Source organism: Grus americana, assembly GCF_028858705.1.
Source record: "Grus americana isolate bGruAme1 chromosome 27 unlocalized genomic scaffold, bGruAme1.mat SUPER_27_unloc_2, whole genome shotgun sequence".
Taxonomy (NCBI): domain Eukaryota; kingdom Metazoa; phylum Chordata; class Aves; order Gruiformes; family Gruidae; genus Grus; species Grus americana.
In genome coordinates, this window is record NW_026561297.1 from 76,095 (window position 1) to 88,491 (window position 12,397).

General features: G+C 50.8%; 2 protein-coding genes across 2 annotated transcripts; one reads left to right on the forward strand and one right to left on the reverse strand.

Moving 5' to 3' along the window:
- The first annotated feature begins 1,046 nt into the window (after positions 1-1,046).
- On the forward strand, positions 1,047-3,375 carry LOC129200086 (olfactory receptor 14J1-like). The gene is made up of 3 exons (XM_054811340.1): positions 1,047-1,671; positions 1,924-2,287; positions 3,363-3,375. The coding sequence occupies exons 1-3, from the start codon at positions 1,047-1,049 to the stop codon at positions 3,373-3,375; spliced, it is 1,002 nt and encodes a 333-aa protein (XP_054667315.1).
- Positions 3,376-10,346: 6,971 nt separating this feature from the next.
- On the reverse strand, positions 10,347-11,282 carry LOC129200088 (olfactory receptor 14A16-like). Its single transcript, XM_054811341.1, has one exon. It carries the CDS (start codon positions 11,280-11,282, stop codon positions 10,347-10,349), a length of 936 nt encoding a protein of 311 aa, XP_054667316.1.
- Positions 11,283-12,397: the final 1,115 nt, after the last annotated feature.

Below are 12,397 nucleotides of genomic sequence, written 5' to 3' on the forward strand. Positions count from 1 at the left end.
CAGGCTCCTGGGACGGAGGGAGCTCATGGCAAGTGGGCTGTGCTGCAGCGAGACATCTCTGCCCAGGAGCAGCTCCTCTGGGCTAGGCTGCCTTCAGGCTGCTCTCTTGTGGTCCCTCACTCTAGATGTCTGCTGGGCGTTGTCTGCTGAGCAATGAGCTGACTCTGCCTTTAGGACATCCCATCTTCAGGATTCCTGAATGTCTTCTTTGTCTCTCCCACCGAGCTTCTGTGCTGCCCCCCGAGAAAGGCACAGCTCTGCTGTAGGATCCCAGGGAGTTCTGACCCATCCCTCGTGGGTCGCCAGTCTCCTGTCAGATTCCTGTGCTTCTGTCTGAGAGAGGCCATGTCCAGTTCTAAGATCCAGTTCTAAGATCTGTCCTTTGAAATAGGACTCTCCTGCTTTCATCAAACTCTAGTTGTGCTTCCTTTTTTTTTTTTAAACACTAATCAGTATATGCTGTCATCTTCTTCTACCTCAAGGCAGCAGAAGCAAAAGCACGGGGCTGTTGGGAACAAGAAGGATGGACATTGCAGCTCTTTTGACTCTGCGCTGAGACACAGAGACCTGAGACTTTTTGCGTCTCTTTTTCTAACAATCCACCCTTTCAGTCGTAAAAAAGAGCATCTTTGGCCCTAAAGCTAATACTCACCAGATGTGATGATGGAAACAAAAAAACTACAGAGCAACAGACATGCTGAGCTGCTCTTCTGCAGCCCACACTCTTTGGAGTGATGACTGCAGATATTGAACATTTCCATCAAGGGTGAATTGCATCTGACAGCCCTTGTGACCATCGGGGGTGTCAAGAACCAGCTCCCATATACTCACTGCAGCAGGGCAGAGCTGACTCCTTGGCAGCACAGGGGCAGAGGTCCTGCTCCTCACAGCGCACTCAGTCAGCACAAAGCAAAGAAATCCCCTGGAACTAGGAGAGGTGGCAGGGTTTCTATGAAAAATGGAGTGGCTTTGCTAGGAGAACTCTGTCATAGCTTTTCCCTGCCCTTTCCTTTTTAGGACAATGGCCCCATATTAAGAACCAACAAATGTCCAACAGCAGCTCCATCACTGAGTTCCTCCTCTTGGCATTCACAGACACACGGGAGCTGCAGCTCTTGCACTTCTGGCTCTTCCTGGGCATCTACCTGGCTGCTCTCCTGGCCAATGGCCTCATCATCACTGCCATAGCCTGCGACCACCACCTCCACACTCCCATGTACTTCTTCCTCCTCAACCTCTCCCTCCTCGACCTGGGCACCATCTCCACCACTGTGCCCAAAGCCATGGCCAACTTAATCTGGGACACCAGGGCCATCTCCTACACAGGATGTGCTGCACAGATCTTTTTCTTTTTCTTTCTGATCTCAGCAGAATATTTCCTTCTCACCGTCATGTCCTACGACCGCTACGTTGCCATCTGCCAACCCCTGCACTATGGGACCCTCCTGGGCAGCAGAGCTTGTGTCCACATGGCAGAAGCTGCCTGGGGCACTGGGTTTCTCAATGCTGTGCTGCACACGGCCAATACATTTTCTATACCTCTCTGCCAGGGCAATGCCCTGGACCAGTTCTTCTGTGAAGTTCCCCAGATCCTCAAGCTCTCCTGCTCAGACTCAGATTACCTCAGGGAGGCTGGGCTTCTCATGGTTAGTGTCTGTCTAGCTTTTGGCTGTTTTGTTTTCATTGTGCTGTCCTATGTGCAGTGTGCTCTTCCAGGGACTGAGGAATGGCTCAGGTGTTCCTTGTGGGTGGACAGCACCCACACAGATGCTGAATGGACTCCAACTAAGCTGCCTGGGGCTTGACAGCCTGTGGTAGGGCTGATGGCAGAGGAGTGTACTAGTCCTTCTGTGAAATCTGCCAGATACTCAAGCTCTCCTGCTCAGACACCTGCCTCAGGGAAGTTGAGTTTATTGCTTTTAGTACCTCTCTATTTTTGTTTTGTTTTCGTTGTGCTGTCCTATGTGCAGATCTTCAGGGCCGTGCTGAGGATCCCCTCTGAGCAGGGATGGCACAAAGCCTTTTCCATGTGCCTCCCTCACCTGGCCATGGTCTCCCTCTTTGTCAGCACTGCCATGTTTGCCTACCTGAAGCCCCCCTCCATCTCCTCCTCATCTCTTGATCTGTTGTTTGCTGTTGTGTACTCGGTGGTACCTCCAACACTGAACACCCTCATCTATAGCATGAGAAACCAGGAGCTCAAGGATGCCGTGAGGAAAATGATGACTGGATGTCTTTCAGCAGCCATAGACTGCCTACGTTCCTCTGCAGCTGTTCCTCTCCCTGTGTATGTCGTGACAGGCCCAGTCTTTCCTTCTTTATTTTTTTTTTCCTTTTTCCACTTTGGATGATGTTGTCTTCAAATAAATATAATTACTGCTCCTCTTAAATATCCACCCATCTTGTGTGACCAAGAGACTGTGTATATATGGGAAACCATTTTATTTAAGCAAGGTAAATGAGCCTGCAGCAACTTCTTTGTCTAAGATCCATTCTTAGCTTAGCAGAAATGAACAGGAAAGAGAAACACCTTTCTGGCTGCACCAGCTTGGGGCAGGCTGCTTTGTCCCTGGGGGATTAGGAGCTCTTGAGGACCCCAAGGGCCAGGGCTCTTGTGCTAGCCTGGGGAGACAGGATGGCACGGAGGGGCTGCAGACCTCTCAGGATATGCTGGAGAGGAGAACAGGGGACACAGGGTGCCACTGACCTCCTTTCCCTTATGCCCACCCATCTCTGGCCCCCAGGAGCTTCTCTGTTTCCTGGGAAGGTGGCAGGAAGAAAGTCCCTTCTTGTGCACATCAGAGATAAGGAAGATGTTTCCATCTTGTGTGCATGCCTCAGCCTGGCAGATAGGGAATGCCCGCTGCTGGGGGTGGCTGTGCTCAGTCATGCCTCAGGAGCTGACCTTGCTCTCTTCCCCTCCTTCACTCCCCACACTTGGATGGACCACAGGAAACATCCATGATCCTGGAGAATGCACGACCCTCCTGGAGGGAGGTCCCACAACTGCAGGGGAAACGGGAAGGGCTTGAGAGACACATGGGGGTGCAGGCAGAGAGAGGGGTATGCATAGCAGTGAGTGTGTTAAAGGCAGGAAGAAGACTTGAAGTAGTGGTGGGGCTGCGGGGGTGTCATGCTGAAGGGAATCAGGCTGAATTTTGATTTGGAGGCAGCAACAGCAGCAGGAGGACATGCATTTCAGTGCTGGGATATGGCAATAAGTACAGGAGTCAAGCGAGTCTGGGACTGGGCTATTTTGGGTGCCAGAGGACATTAGCAGGGCATTGGAAGATGCCCGAGGGGTTGCAGGGAATTCACAGGCACTGTCAAGTCCTCAGTTAACCACAGCTTTGTCTTTGCAGGCACAGGCAGTGAGGCCACAGTGGCACATACAAGTCCTTCATTTGCTGGCTGCGGAGGGAGACAAGGAAGCTTAGCATAGAATTACCAAGGTAATTTATTCTCTTATTTCAGCTGTGCAGGCAGTGGTGCCTCAGCCTAATGGCTGGAGGACCCCAGTACAGAGGAAAGCAGGGTTTGTATCTGTTACAGTACAGTTGTGGAGACCAATGCAATCACTCACGTTAAGGGATGGGCTCATCAGTTCCTACATCCTTGTCCCATGCAGGTGGTGCAGACAAACGGTCAGTGGTATGTTAATTCTCTTTGTTCTAAAGCGATGTCCTGCTCAGGTTGGGGGATTATCCTGGATGCTGGTCGGTTGCTGTTCTGGCCGTGGTTATACGCCCGGTTTTTTGAAAGGTAAATCTTCCATGGGTTTATCATGGACATGGGATGTTCTCAGCCGGTAAGAGCTGGCTTAGGTTGGGTCTTCAGGTCACATGGGCCCTGAGGTAAAAGCTCATAGTCTCAATTAGTGTTCATTCTTCTAAGCAAGTTGTACCGCAGTTAGCATCTTGCCTTTCACTGGCATCAGTAAAGCTTAGGAGATCCCAAGGTCAGAGTGAGATGAGGAAGCAGGAGGAGGTAGCTAAAGACCTCAGGAAAACTGGAACGGGCACAGGACAGTGTAGGACCATCTGTGGTGCCAACAGCTGATGGCCTTGGTGTGGCTGGGCCCTCCTCCAACACCAGGACAGAAGTCCTTGTGCTCTCCACAGTGGCTGCTGTCTCCTCCACTGAGTCCCATGAGAAGGCACCAGTCCCTTACAGTCCCAGGGCCTTTTTGCCTCCTCACCCACCCCCCATAGAGCCTGGGAGGTGTCCTACCGCTGACCTGCACTAGGCATCACGTACCCTCCCATCACACTGCTCCCAGGAAGAGCTGTAAGCATCTCATGAGGGAAAGGATCCTCTCTTCAGGGAATGGGGGTCAGGGCTTGGCCATCCTGCTTGGTGAAACACATTTAGGGCTTTCACAGCCACCTCCACATTTGATTTTCCACATGTGACCAGTGCCTCTGACTTCCTGTTTTACCAGCTCCCAGGGACAATCACAGAATCACAGAATGGTTTGGGTTGGAAGGGACCTCAAAGATCATCTAGTTCAATCCCCTGCCATGGGCAGGGACAGCCTCCACTAGACCAGGTTGTCCAAAGCCCCATCCAACCTGGCCTTGAACACTTCCAGGGAGGGGGTATCCACAACTTCTCTGGGCAACATGTTCCAGTGACTCACCACCCTCATAGAGAAGAATTTTTTCCTAATATCTAATCTAAATCTACCCTCCTTCAGCTTAAAGCCATTACTTCTTGGCCTATCATTACATGCCTTTGTAAATCTCCTTGTCTGGTCATTCCCCCCATGGTCTCTTGAGTGATGGTCCTCCCTGCGGCCCACTAACACTCTCAGAAACTCGGAGGTTTGCTGCTGACTTTTACTTCTTTAGACACTTGTTCAATCTTTCAGGACCTGCAGTTCAGGAACTTGGCACCAGGGGGCTAATTAACATGCAAAATGCCCTAATGAGCCAATGCTCTGTGCATAATTTTCCTTTAGGTCTTCAGTTCTTATGTGGTTAATTAGAGAGATTTCAGGAGTGTAGTCAAAGTCCAAAGATTACAGTACTAAACAGTAAGGAAGGATTCTTTCCCCCCCCCACACACACAGTTCTTAATTTTTCTGCTCACACATTACGTGATATGAGAAATCCTGAGTTCATATTGATCCTGAGTGTCTCCTAATGGAGTTTGAATATATATTCTGTAAATTCTCATGAGTTTTTTCATAGGACACGGACACGGACCAGCAAGATGATGACCCTTTCTCTCCCTCTGTGGAAAGAGAGACTTATACAGCCATTTCCAGAAATATATTTCCTGCCATCACTTTGAATGGGGAAACTGTGTTCTGGTGACACATTTATATCGTCACATGATACATCTGCATTTCATAGCTAAAGGGAGCTTGGAGCAAGGAAGGTAGGAGGAGTTGGATAGATCACCCTATATTTCTTTGCCATCAAGAAATGGCCACACCTGCTATCACTTCCTTCATGGCATCCCTTTCTCTGAGCTGGCCACATCTTTATGGGATGTGCCATGGCATAACACCATGACCCGCCAAGTGCCAGACCTCACTCGATACGCAGAGGCCCAGAGCCCAGCCAAATAAAGAGGCCCAGAGCACAGAGGTGGAAAACAAATGTCACTCCTGTCTTCAAGCGGGAAAAGAAGGAAGACGCAGGGAACTACAGGCCAGTCAGACTCACCTCCCTTCCTGGGAAGATGATGGAGCAGCTAATGCTGGAAACCCTTTCCAGGCACAGGAACGATAAGGAAGTCATCAGGAGTCGTCAAGGCCCAGGGCCTTATGTATGTCCAGTTTGCCTGAGTATTCCCTGATCCGATCCTTTTCCAGCAAGGCACTTCTCCATGCTCCAGACTTTCCCCCTGGTCTCTGGCACCTGGGATTCCTGAAGGCCGATCTTGCTGGCAAATACTGAGGCAGTGACGGCATTCGGTGCCTCAGCCTTTCGCATGTCCTGCGTCACCAGGTCCCCAGTCTCACTGAGCAATGGGCCCACAGTTTCCCTTGTTTCCCTTTTGTTCCCTCTTACAGAAGCCCTTCTTGGTTTCTTTGGCATCCCTTGCCAAATTCCATGCCATTTGGGCTTTAGCTTTCCTACCTTTCTCCCTGCATGCTCAATGTCTCTGTGTTCCTCCCAGGCAACCCGTCCTCACTTCCACCCTCTGTATTCTTCCTTCTTGTGTTTGAGTTTGGCCAGGAGCTCCTTGTTCATCCACACAGCTCTCCTGGCATTTTTGCCTGACATCATATTTGATGGGATGTGCTTCTCTTGAGCTTGGAGGAGGTGATCCTGCAATATGAACCAGCTTTCTTGGGCCCCCCCTTCCCTCCAGGGCCACATCCCATGGGACTCTTCCAAGCAGATCCTTGAAGAGCCCAAAGTCTACTCCCCTTAAACCCAGGGCTCTGAGATTGTTTTTGCCTTCCTGCCTGCCCTCAGGAACCTGAACTCCATCATCTCATGGTCACTACAGCCCCATCTCATGGTCACAAGGCTGCCTTTGACCTTCACATCCCCAACAAGGCCCTCATTGTTGATGAGGATGAGGTCAGGCAGAGCACCTCTCCTCATTGGCTCCTTTGCCATTTGAGTGAGGAATTTCTCATCCAGGCACTCCACAAACCTCCTGGATTGCTTATGCCCTGCTGTGTTGTCCTTTGAGCAAATATCGAGGTGGTTGACATCTCCCATGAGGACCAGAGCCTGCCAATGTGAGGCTGCTCCTATCTGCCTGTTGAGGGCCTCATATACTTCTTCTTCCTGGTCGAGTGGCCGATAGCAGACATCCACTGTAATGCCACCCTTTCCTGGTCTCACTTTAATCCTCACCCTTAGGTTCTCTTGGCTCCCTACCCATCCCCAGACAAAGCTCCATGTACTCCAGCTGTTCTGCCACATAAAAGGCATCTCCCCCTCCTTGTCATCCCATCCTCTCCTTCCTCAAGAGCCTGTATCCCTCCATTGCGACATCCAATCATGGGAGCCATCCCACCATGTTTCCATGATCCCAACAAGATCATTGCCCTGCAACTGCACACCGATCTCTAAATCCTCATGTTTATGCCCCATGCTGCATGCGTTAGAGTACAGACACTTTAGAGAGGAACCCCAGCATGTTGAGTTCTTGGAGGGGGTGTGAGAGATTTCTCCATCATGGTGCTTTGTAGGCATTTCCTTGCTTACATGCAAGCACTGAACTTGAGCCCCATTTTGTTGATTTTGTGATCCCTTCCCATCACATCACCCCATGCCCTTGATCATTGATCCTGTCACTCCCTTGGAGGACTGCTGGTTACTCTCTCCCTCCCCCATCATTCTTAGTTCAAAGGCCTCCTTATGAGGTCAGGCAGCCTATTGGCAGAAACAGCTTTGCCCTGCTTAGTGAGGTGGATCCCATCTCTGCCAGGACGATGCTGGTCTGTAAACAGGGTCCCATGGTCGTTGAACCCAAAACCCTACCCCAGTTCCGCAGTTAATTATTAACTTGTCCTAGTAGTGCCTTTCTCCTCACCAATGAGATTGAGGAGAACACCACCTGGGCCCCCATGCCCTTCAGTGCCACCCCCAGAGCTTTGTAGTCACTTCTGGTACTGTCCAGGTTGCCCCTGGTAGTGTCATTTGGGCCCACATGGGTTAAGAGCAGGAGGCAGTAGTCAGAGAGCCAGATGAGCTTTGGACGTCCCACCACAACATCCTGGATCCTTGTCCCCAGCAAGCAGCAAACCTCTCTAGATGGTCGGTTGGGCCAACAGATGAGTGCCTCTGTCCCCTGCATTAGGTAGTCACCCATTACAATGCACTACATCTGGTTGAGGCTTGAATATCTCCATTGTGGAGGTACCACAGCCTTTCGGAGTGCCTGTTCCTGGTGCCTCATGGACCTTATAGTGCAGCTTCTTTTCTCTTAAGTCTAGTCAGAATTTCCCACATCCCAACTTTTTCCCATGGCTTCTCATCCTTCCACTGTGCCCACATGGGAAGAGTCTGACTCCTTCTCCTCTGCACCATCCCATAAGACAGCTGTAGACAGTGACAGTATTGATATCTGTCAAGTAGAATTTTCCACTTGACAGGGTGAGGAATGTGTTTGGGTTAATGCTTAGACACTGTCTAATTCAGGGTTAAATACACTGCGTTGCTTTGATAATGACTGGACCCTTGAAGAAGAGGGAAATACTGATAAATGCACGCCTTGCTAAGGAATGTTCTTGAAGAGGGCCTGAAAGATTGACAACCTGATAATTTTTCTAATTCTGCAACAAGATAAATATGTTGTAGTTTCTGTGTGCAGTGTGCTAGCTTTGTGGCATTACCACCCTGCAACCATCTCTGTGCAGACATGAAATAAATAAAATACCTCTGCTCTGTGTGTGTATTGGTGTACTGCACATGGGGTAAATGATCCCACTTTTGGGAAAACACCAGGACATCTCATGTCTCTAAAGAGCCTTTTGACAAGGTGGGCACATCTGTGCTGGCCTGGACAGCCACTCCTACACCCCCTGCCCATGCTCTCCACAGCCCTTGAGCTGGTGGAGCTGCTCTGCAGAGCAAGTGGGCTGTGGGGCCTGGGGTCACAGGGGCACTCTGCAAGGGACGTGCTGGTCAGGCTGGGAGGCAGACCCAGCTCAGGGACATCACTGCCACTGACTGCCTCCCACCGAGGCTCTTATGTGGCCATGGAGGCTGCTCAAAGGAGACCTGCCTTATTGCCAATGCCATGAGATGTGTTTGGGTGCTGCACCGCATCCAGTCTATGGAAGTCCACTGATGGGAAAACGAACCACTCACCAGGCTCCTTGCCCTGTGCCTGCTGTGTCCCCTGGCCTTGCAGAACCCTCACTTGGTGGTTCACAGCCTTCATTTAGCACTTGATCTCTGGGGCACTTCACCTTGCACAGGCTCGTGCTCAGTGGGCTTCATTCCCTGCTGACCTCCTGGCACGTGCTGTCCCTGCAGATCCCCTGGGCTCTCCTGGCAGCTCCTGATTCCTTCCAGAAAAACACTCCTCTGCCGTCAGCCCTACCACAGGCTGTCGAGCCCCAGGCAGCTTAGTTGGAGTCCATTCAGCATCTGTGTGGGTGCTGTCCACCCACAAGGAACACCTGAGCCATTCCTCAGTCCCTGGAAGAGCACACTGGGACCCTCATCTCATCCCTCTGCGCCCATGGAGAAACAAGCAAAGCAACAGTTTTCTCCAGAGTCTCTTCCTTGGGCATGTTCTTGAGAGAAACACTGGAAAAAGACGTAAGCCTTTGGGCAGTGCCCTGAGGAGATTGCCTTTCCTGGTGGAAATGCTGTTACAGAGGCCAGCTCTGTCAGAGATCTGCTGTGCAGGGACTCTGTACACAGGAACTGCCTCTGCAGCTCCAGAGAAGGTCTTGGGGGATAAAATCTCAGTCAGAAATGTCACTGCAGGGTCCTTTTCTGAGGGCACGGAAATTCATTTAGACTGTCTTTGGTCAAACCAGAGAGGTAGACAATGGACTGAAAGCAGCCCTGAGGAGAAGGACTTGGGTGTGTTGATTAACGAGATGATCAACACAAGCCATCAACACAGGCTTGAAGCCCAGAAAACCAACTGTGTCCTCGACTGCATCAAAAGAAGCGTGACCAGCAGGGTGAGGGAGGTTATCCTGCCCCTCTACTCTGCTCTGGTGAGACCCCCCAGCATCATGGCATCCAGCTCTGGGGCCCTCAACATAAGAAGGACATGGACCTGTTGAAGTGAGTCCAGAGGAGGGACACGAAATTATCAGAGGGCTGGAACACATCTGGCATGAAGGCAGGCTGAAAGAGTTGGGGTGGTTCAGCCTGGAGAAGAGAAGGCTCTGGGGAGACCTTATACGAGCTTTCCCGTACCAAAAAAGGGGCCTACCAGAAAGCTGGACTGGGGCTGTTTCAATGGCATGTAGTGACAAGACACGGTGTAATGGCCTTAAAATAAAAGAGGGTAGAATTTGATTAGATATAAGGGAAAAAATCTTCCCTGTGAGGGTGGTGAGGCACTGGAACACATTGCCCAGAGAAGCTGTGGATGCCCCGTCCCTGGCAGTGTTCAAGGCCATGTTGGATGAGGCTTTGGGCAACCCGGTCTAGTGGAAGGTGTCCCTGGCCATGGCAGTGGGTTTGGAACTAGAAGATGTTTGAGGTTCATTTCAATCCAAACCATTCTATGATATGATTCTATTCTATAATATATAAGAATTAGTATGAATAACGATAATTCTTTGTGAACAACATTATTGGAAGTGAAAAAAAAAATCAACAATATCAACAACTACAAAATGTATAAAAGATAGGATGAGCCTGTTATGAATTATGTTACACATAATATGGAGAAGCAGCTGGGAACTATTTTACTTCTAAAAACCATCTAGTCATCACTTTCCAAACTGCATCCTTGAGCTCCTGGTTCCTCATGCTGTAGATGAGGGGGTTCACTGCTGGAGGCACCACCGAGTACAGAACTGCCACCACCAGGTCCAGGCATGGGGAGGAGATGGAGGGGGGCTTCAGGTAGGCAAACATTCCAGTGCTGACAAACAGGGAGACCACGGCCAGGTGAGGGAGGCACGTGGAAAAGGCTTTGTGCCGTCCCTGCTCAGAGGGGATCCTCAGCACAGCCCTGAAGATCTGCACATAGGACACCACAATGAAAACAAAACACCCAAAACCTAAAAAAGAACTTAACATAAGAAGCCAGACCTCCCTGAGGTAGGCATCTGAGCAGGAGAGCTTGAGGATCTGGGGGATTTCACAGAAGAACTGGTCCAGGGCATTACCCTGGCAGAGTGGTATAGAAAATGTATTGGCCGTGTGCAGCAGAGCATTGAGAAACCCAGTGCCCCAGGCAGCTGCTGCCATGTGGACACAAGCTCTGCTGCCCAGGAGGGTCCCGTAGCGCAGGGGTTGGCAGATGGCAACGTAGCGGTCATAGGACATGACTGTGAGGAGAGAATATTCTGCTGAGATCAGAAAGAAAAAGAAAAAGACCTGAGCAGCACATCCTGTGTAGGAGATGGCCCTGGTGTCCCAGAGGGAATTGGCCATGGCTTTAGGGACAGTGGTGGAGATGGTGCCCAGGTCGAGGAGGGAGAGGTTGAGGAGGAAGAAGTACATGGGGGTGTGGAGGTGGTGGTCGCAGGCGATGGCAGTGATGATGAGGCCATTGGCCAGGAGAGCAGCCAGGTAGATGCCCAGGAAGAGCCAGAAGTGCAAGAGCTGCAGCTCCCGTGTGTCTGCGAATGCCAGGAGGAGGAACTCAGTGATTGAGCTGCTGTTGGACATTTGCTGGTTCTTAATATGGGGCCATTGTCCTAAAAAGGAAAGGACAGGGAAAAGCTATGACAGAGTTCTCTGAGCAAAGCCTCTCCATTTTTCACAGAGATCCCACCCCATGTCCCCCAATTCCAAGGCATTTCCTTTCTTTGCTTTGTGCTGGCTGATTGTGCTGTGAGGAGCAGGACCTCTGCCCCTGTGCTGCCAAGGAGTCAGCTCTGCCCTGCTGCAGTGAGTACATGGGAGCTGGTTCTTGACTCCCCCGATGGTCACAAGGGCTGTCAGATGCAATTCACCCTTGATGGAAATGTTCAATATCTGCACTCATCACTCCATGGAGTGTGGGCTGCAGAAGAGAGGCTGAGCATGTCTTTATGATGACTTTCTCTGTGTTTTTCTCTTTCCACCATCACATCTGGTTTAGTACTATTTTTACTGGTAGAAATCCTCTTTTTTTATGACTGAAAGTGTGGACTCTTAGGACAAGACAGGGAAAAGGGCTCAGCTCTCTGTGTCTCAGTGCAGAGTCGGGAGAGCTGCAGTGTTCATTAGTCTTGTTCCAAGCTGCCCTGTGCTTTTGCTTCTGCTAGCTCAAGGATGACTATGCACACAAGTTGTGATGAGTGCAGGGGAGTCCTGTTTCAAAGGGCAGATATGGAAACTCTTCTAGCACAGATGTGGAGTTGTGGTGGAGAGGGCAGGACATGGCCCCTCTCAGAGAGAAGCAAAGGAATCTGAGAGGAGACTGGCAACCCACGAGGGATGGCTCAGCACTCCGTAGTTTCCTACAGGTGAGCTGTGCCTTTCTGGGGGGCACCACGCAAGCCCAGTGGGACAGAAAAAGCAGAGAGTCAGGTGTCCTGAAGATGGCATGTCTTAAACTCAGCTTCAGCTCATTGCCCAGCAGACAACACCCAGCAGACATCTAGAGTGAGGGACCAAACGAGATCTGCCTGAACACAGCATCTCCCAATCCTTGTGTGCAGTTTCCTCCCACTCCCTGCCCAATCCCCACTGCCTGGAGCAGTAATTGCCAGGAGCTGTTTCTCTCTTTCCCCCAGATCCTCTTCCCTGTCCCTGCTCACAGACACCCATCCCACCCTCTGTGTGCATCTGTGTCACAC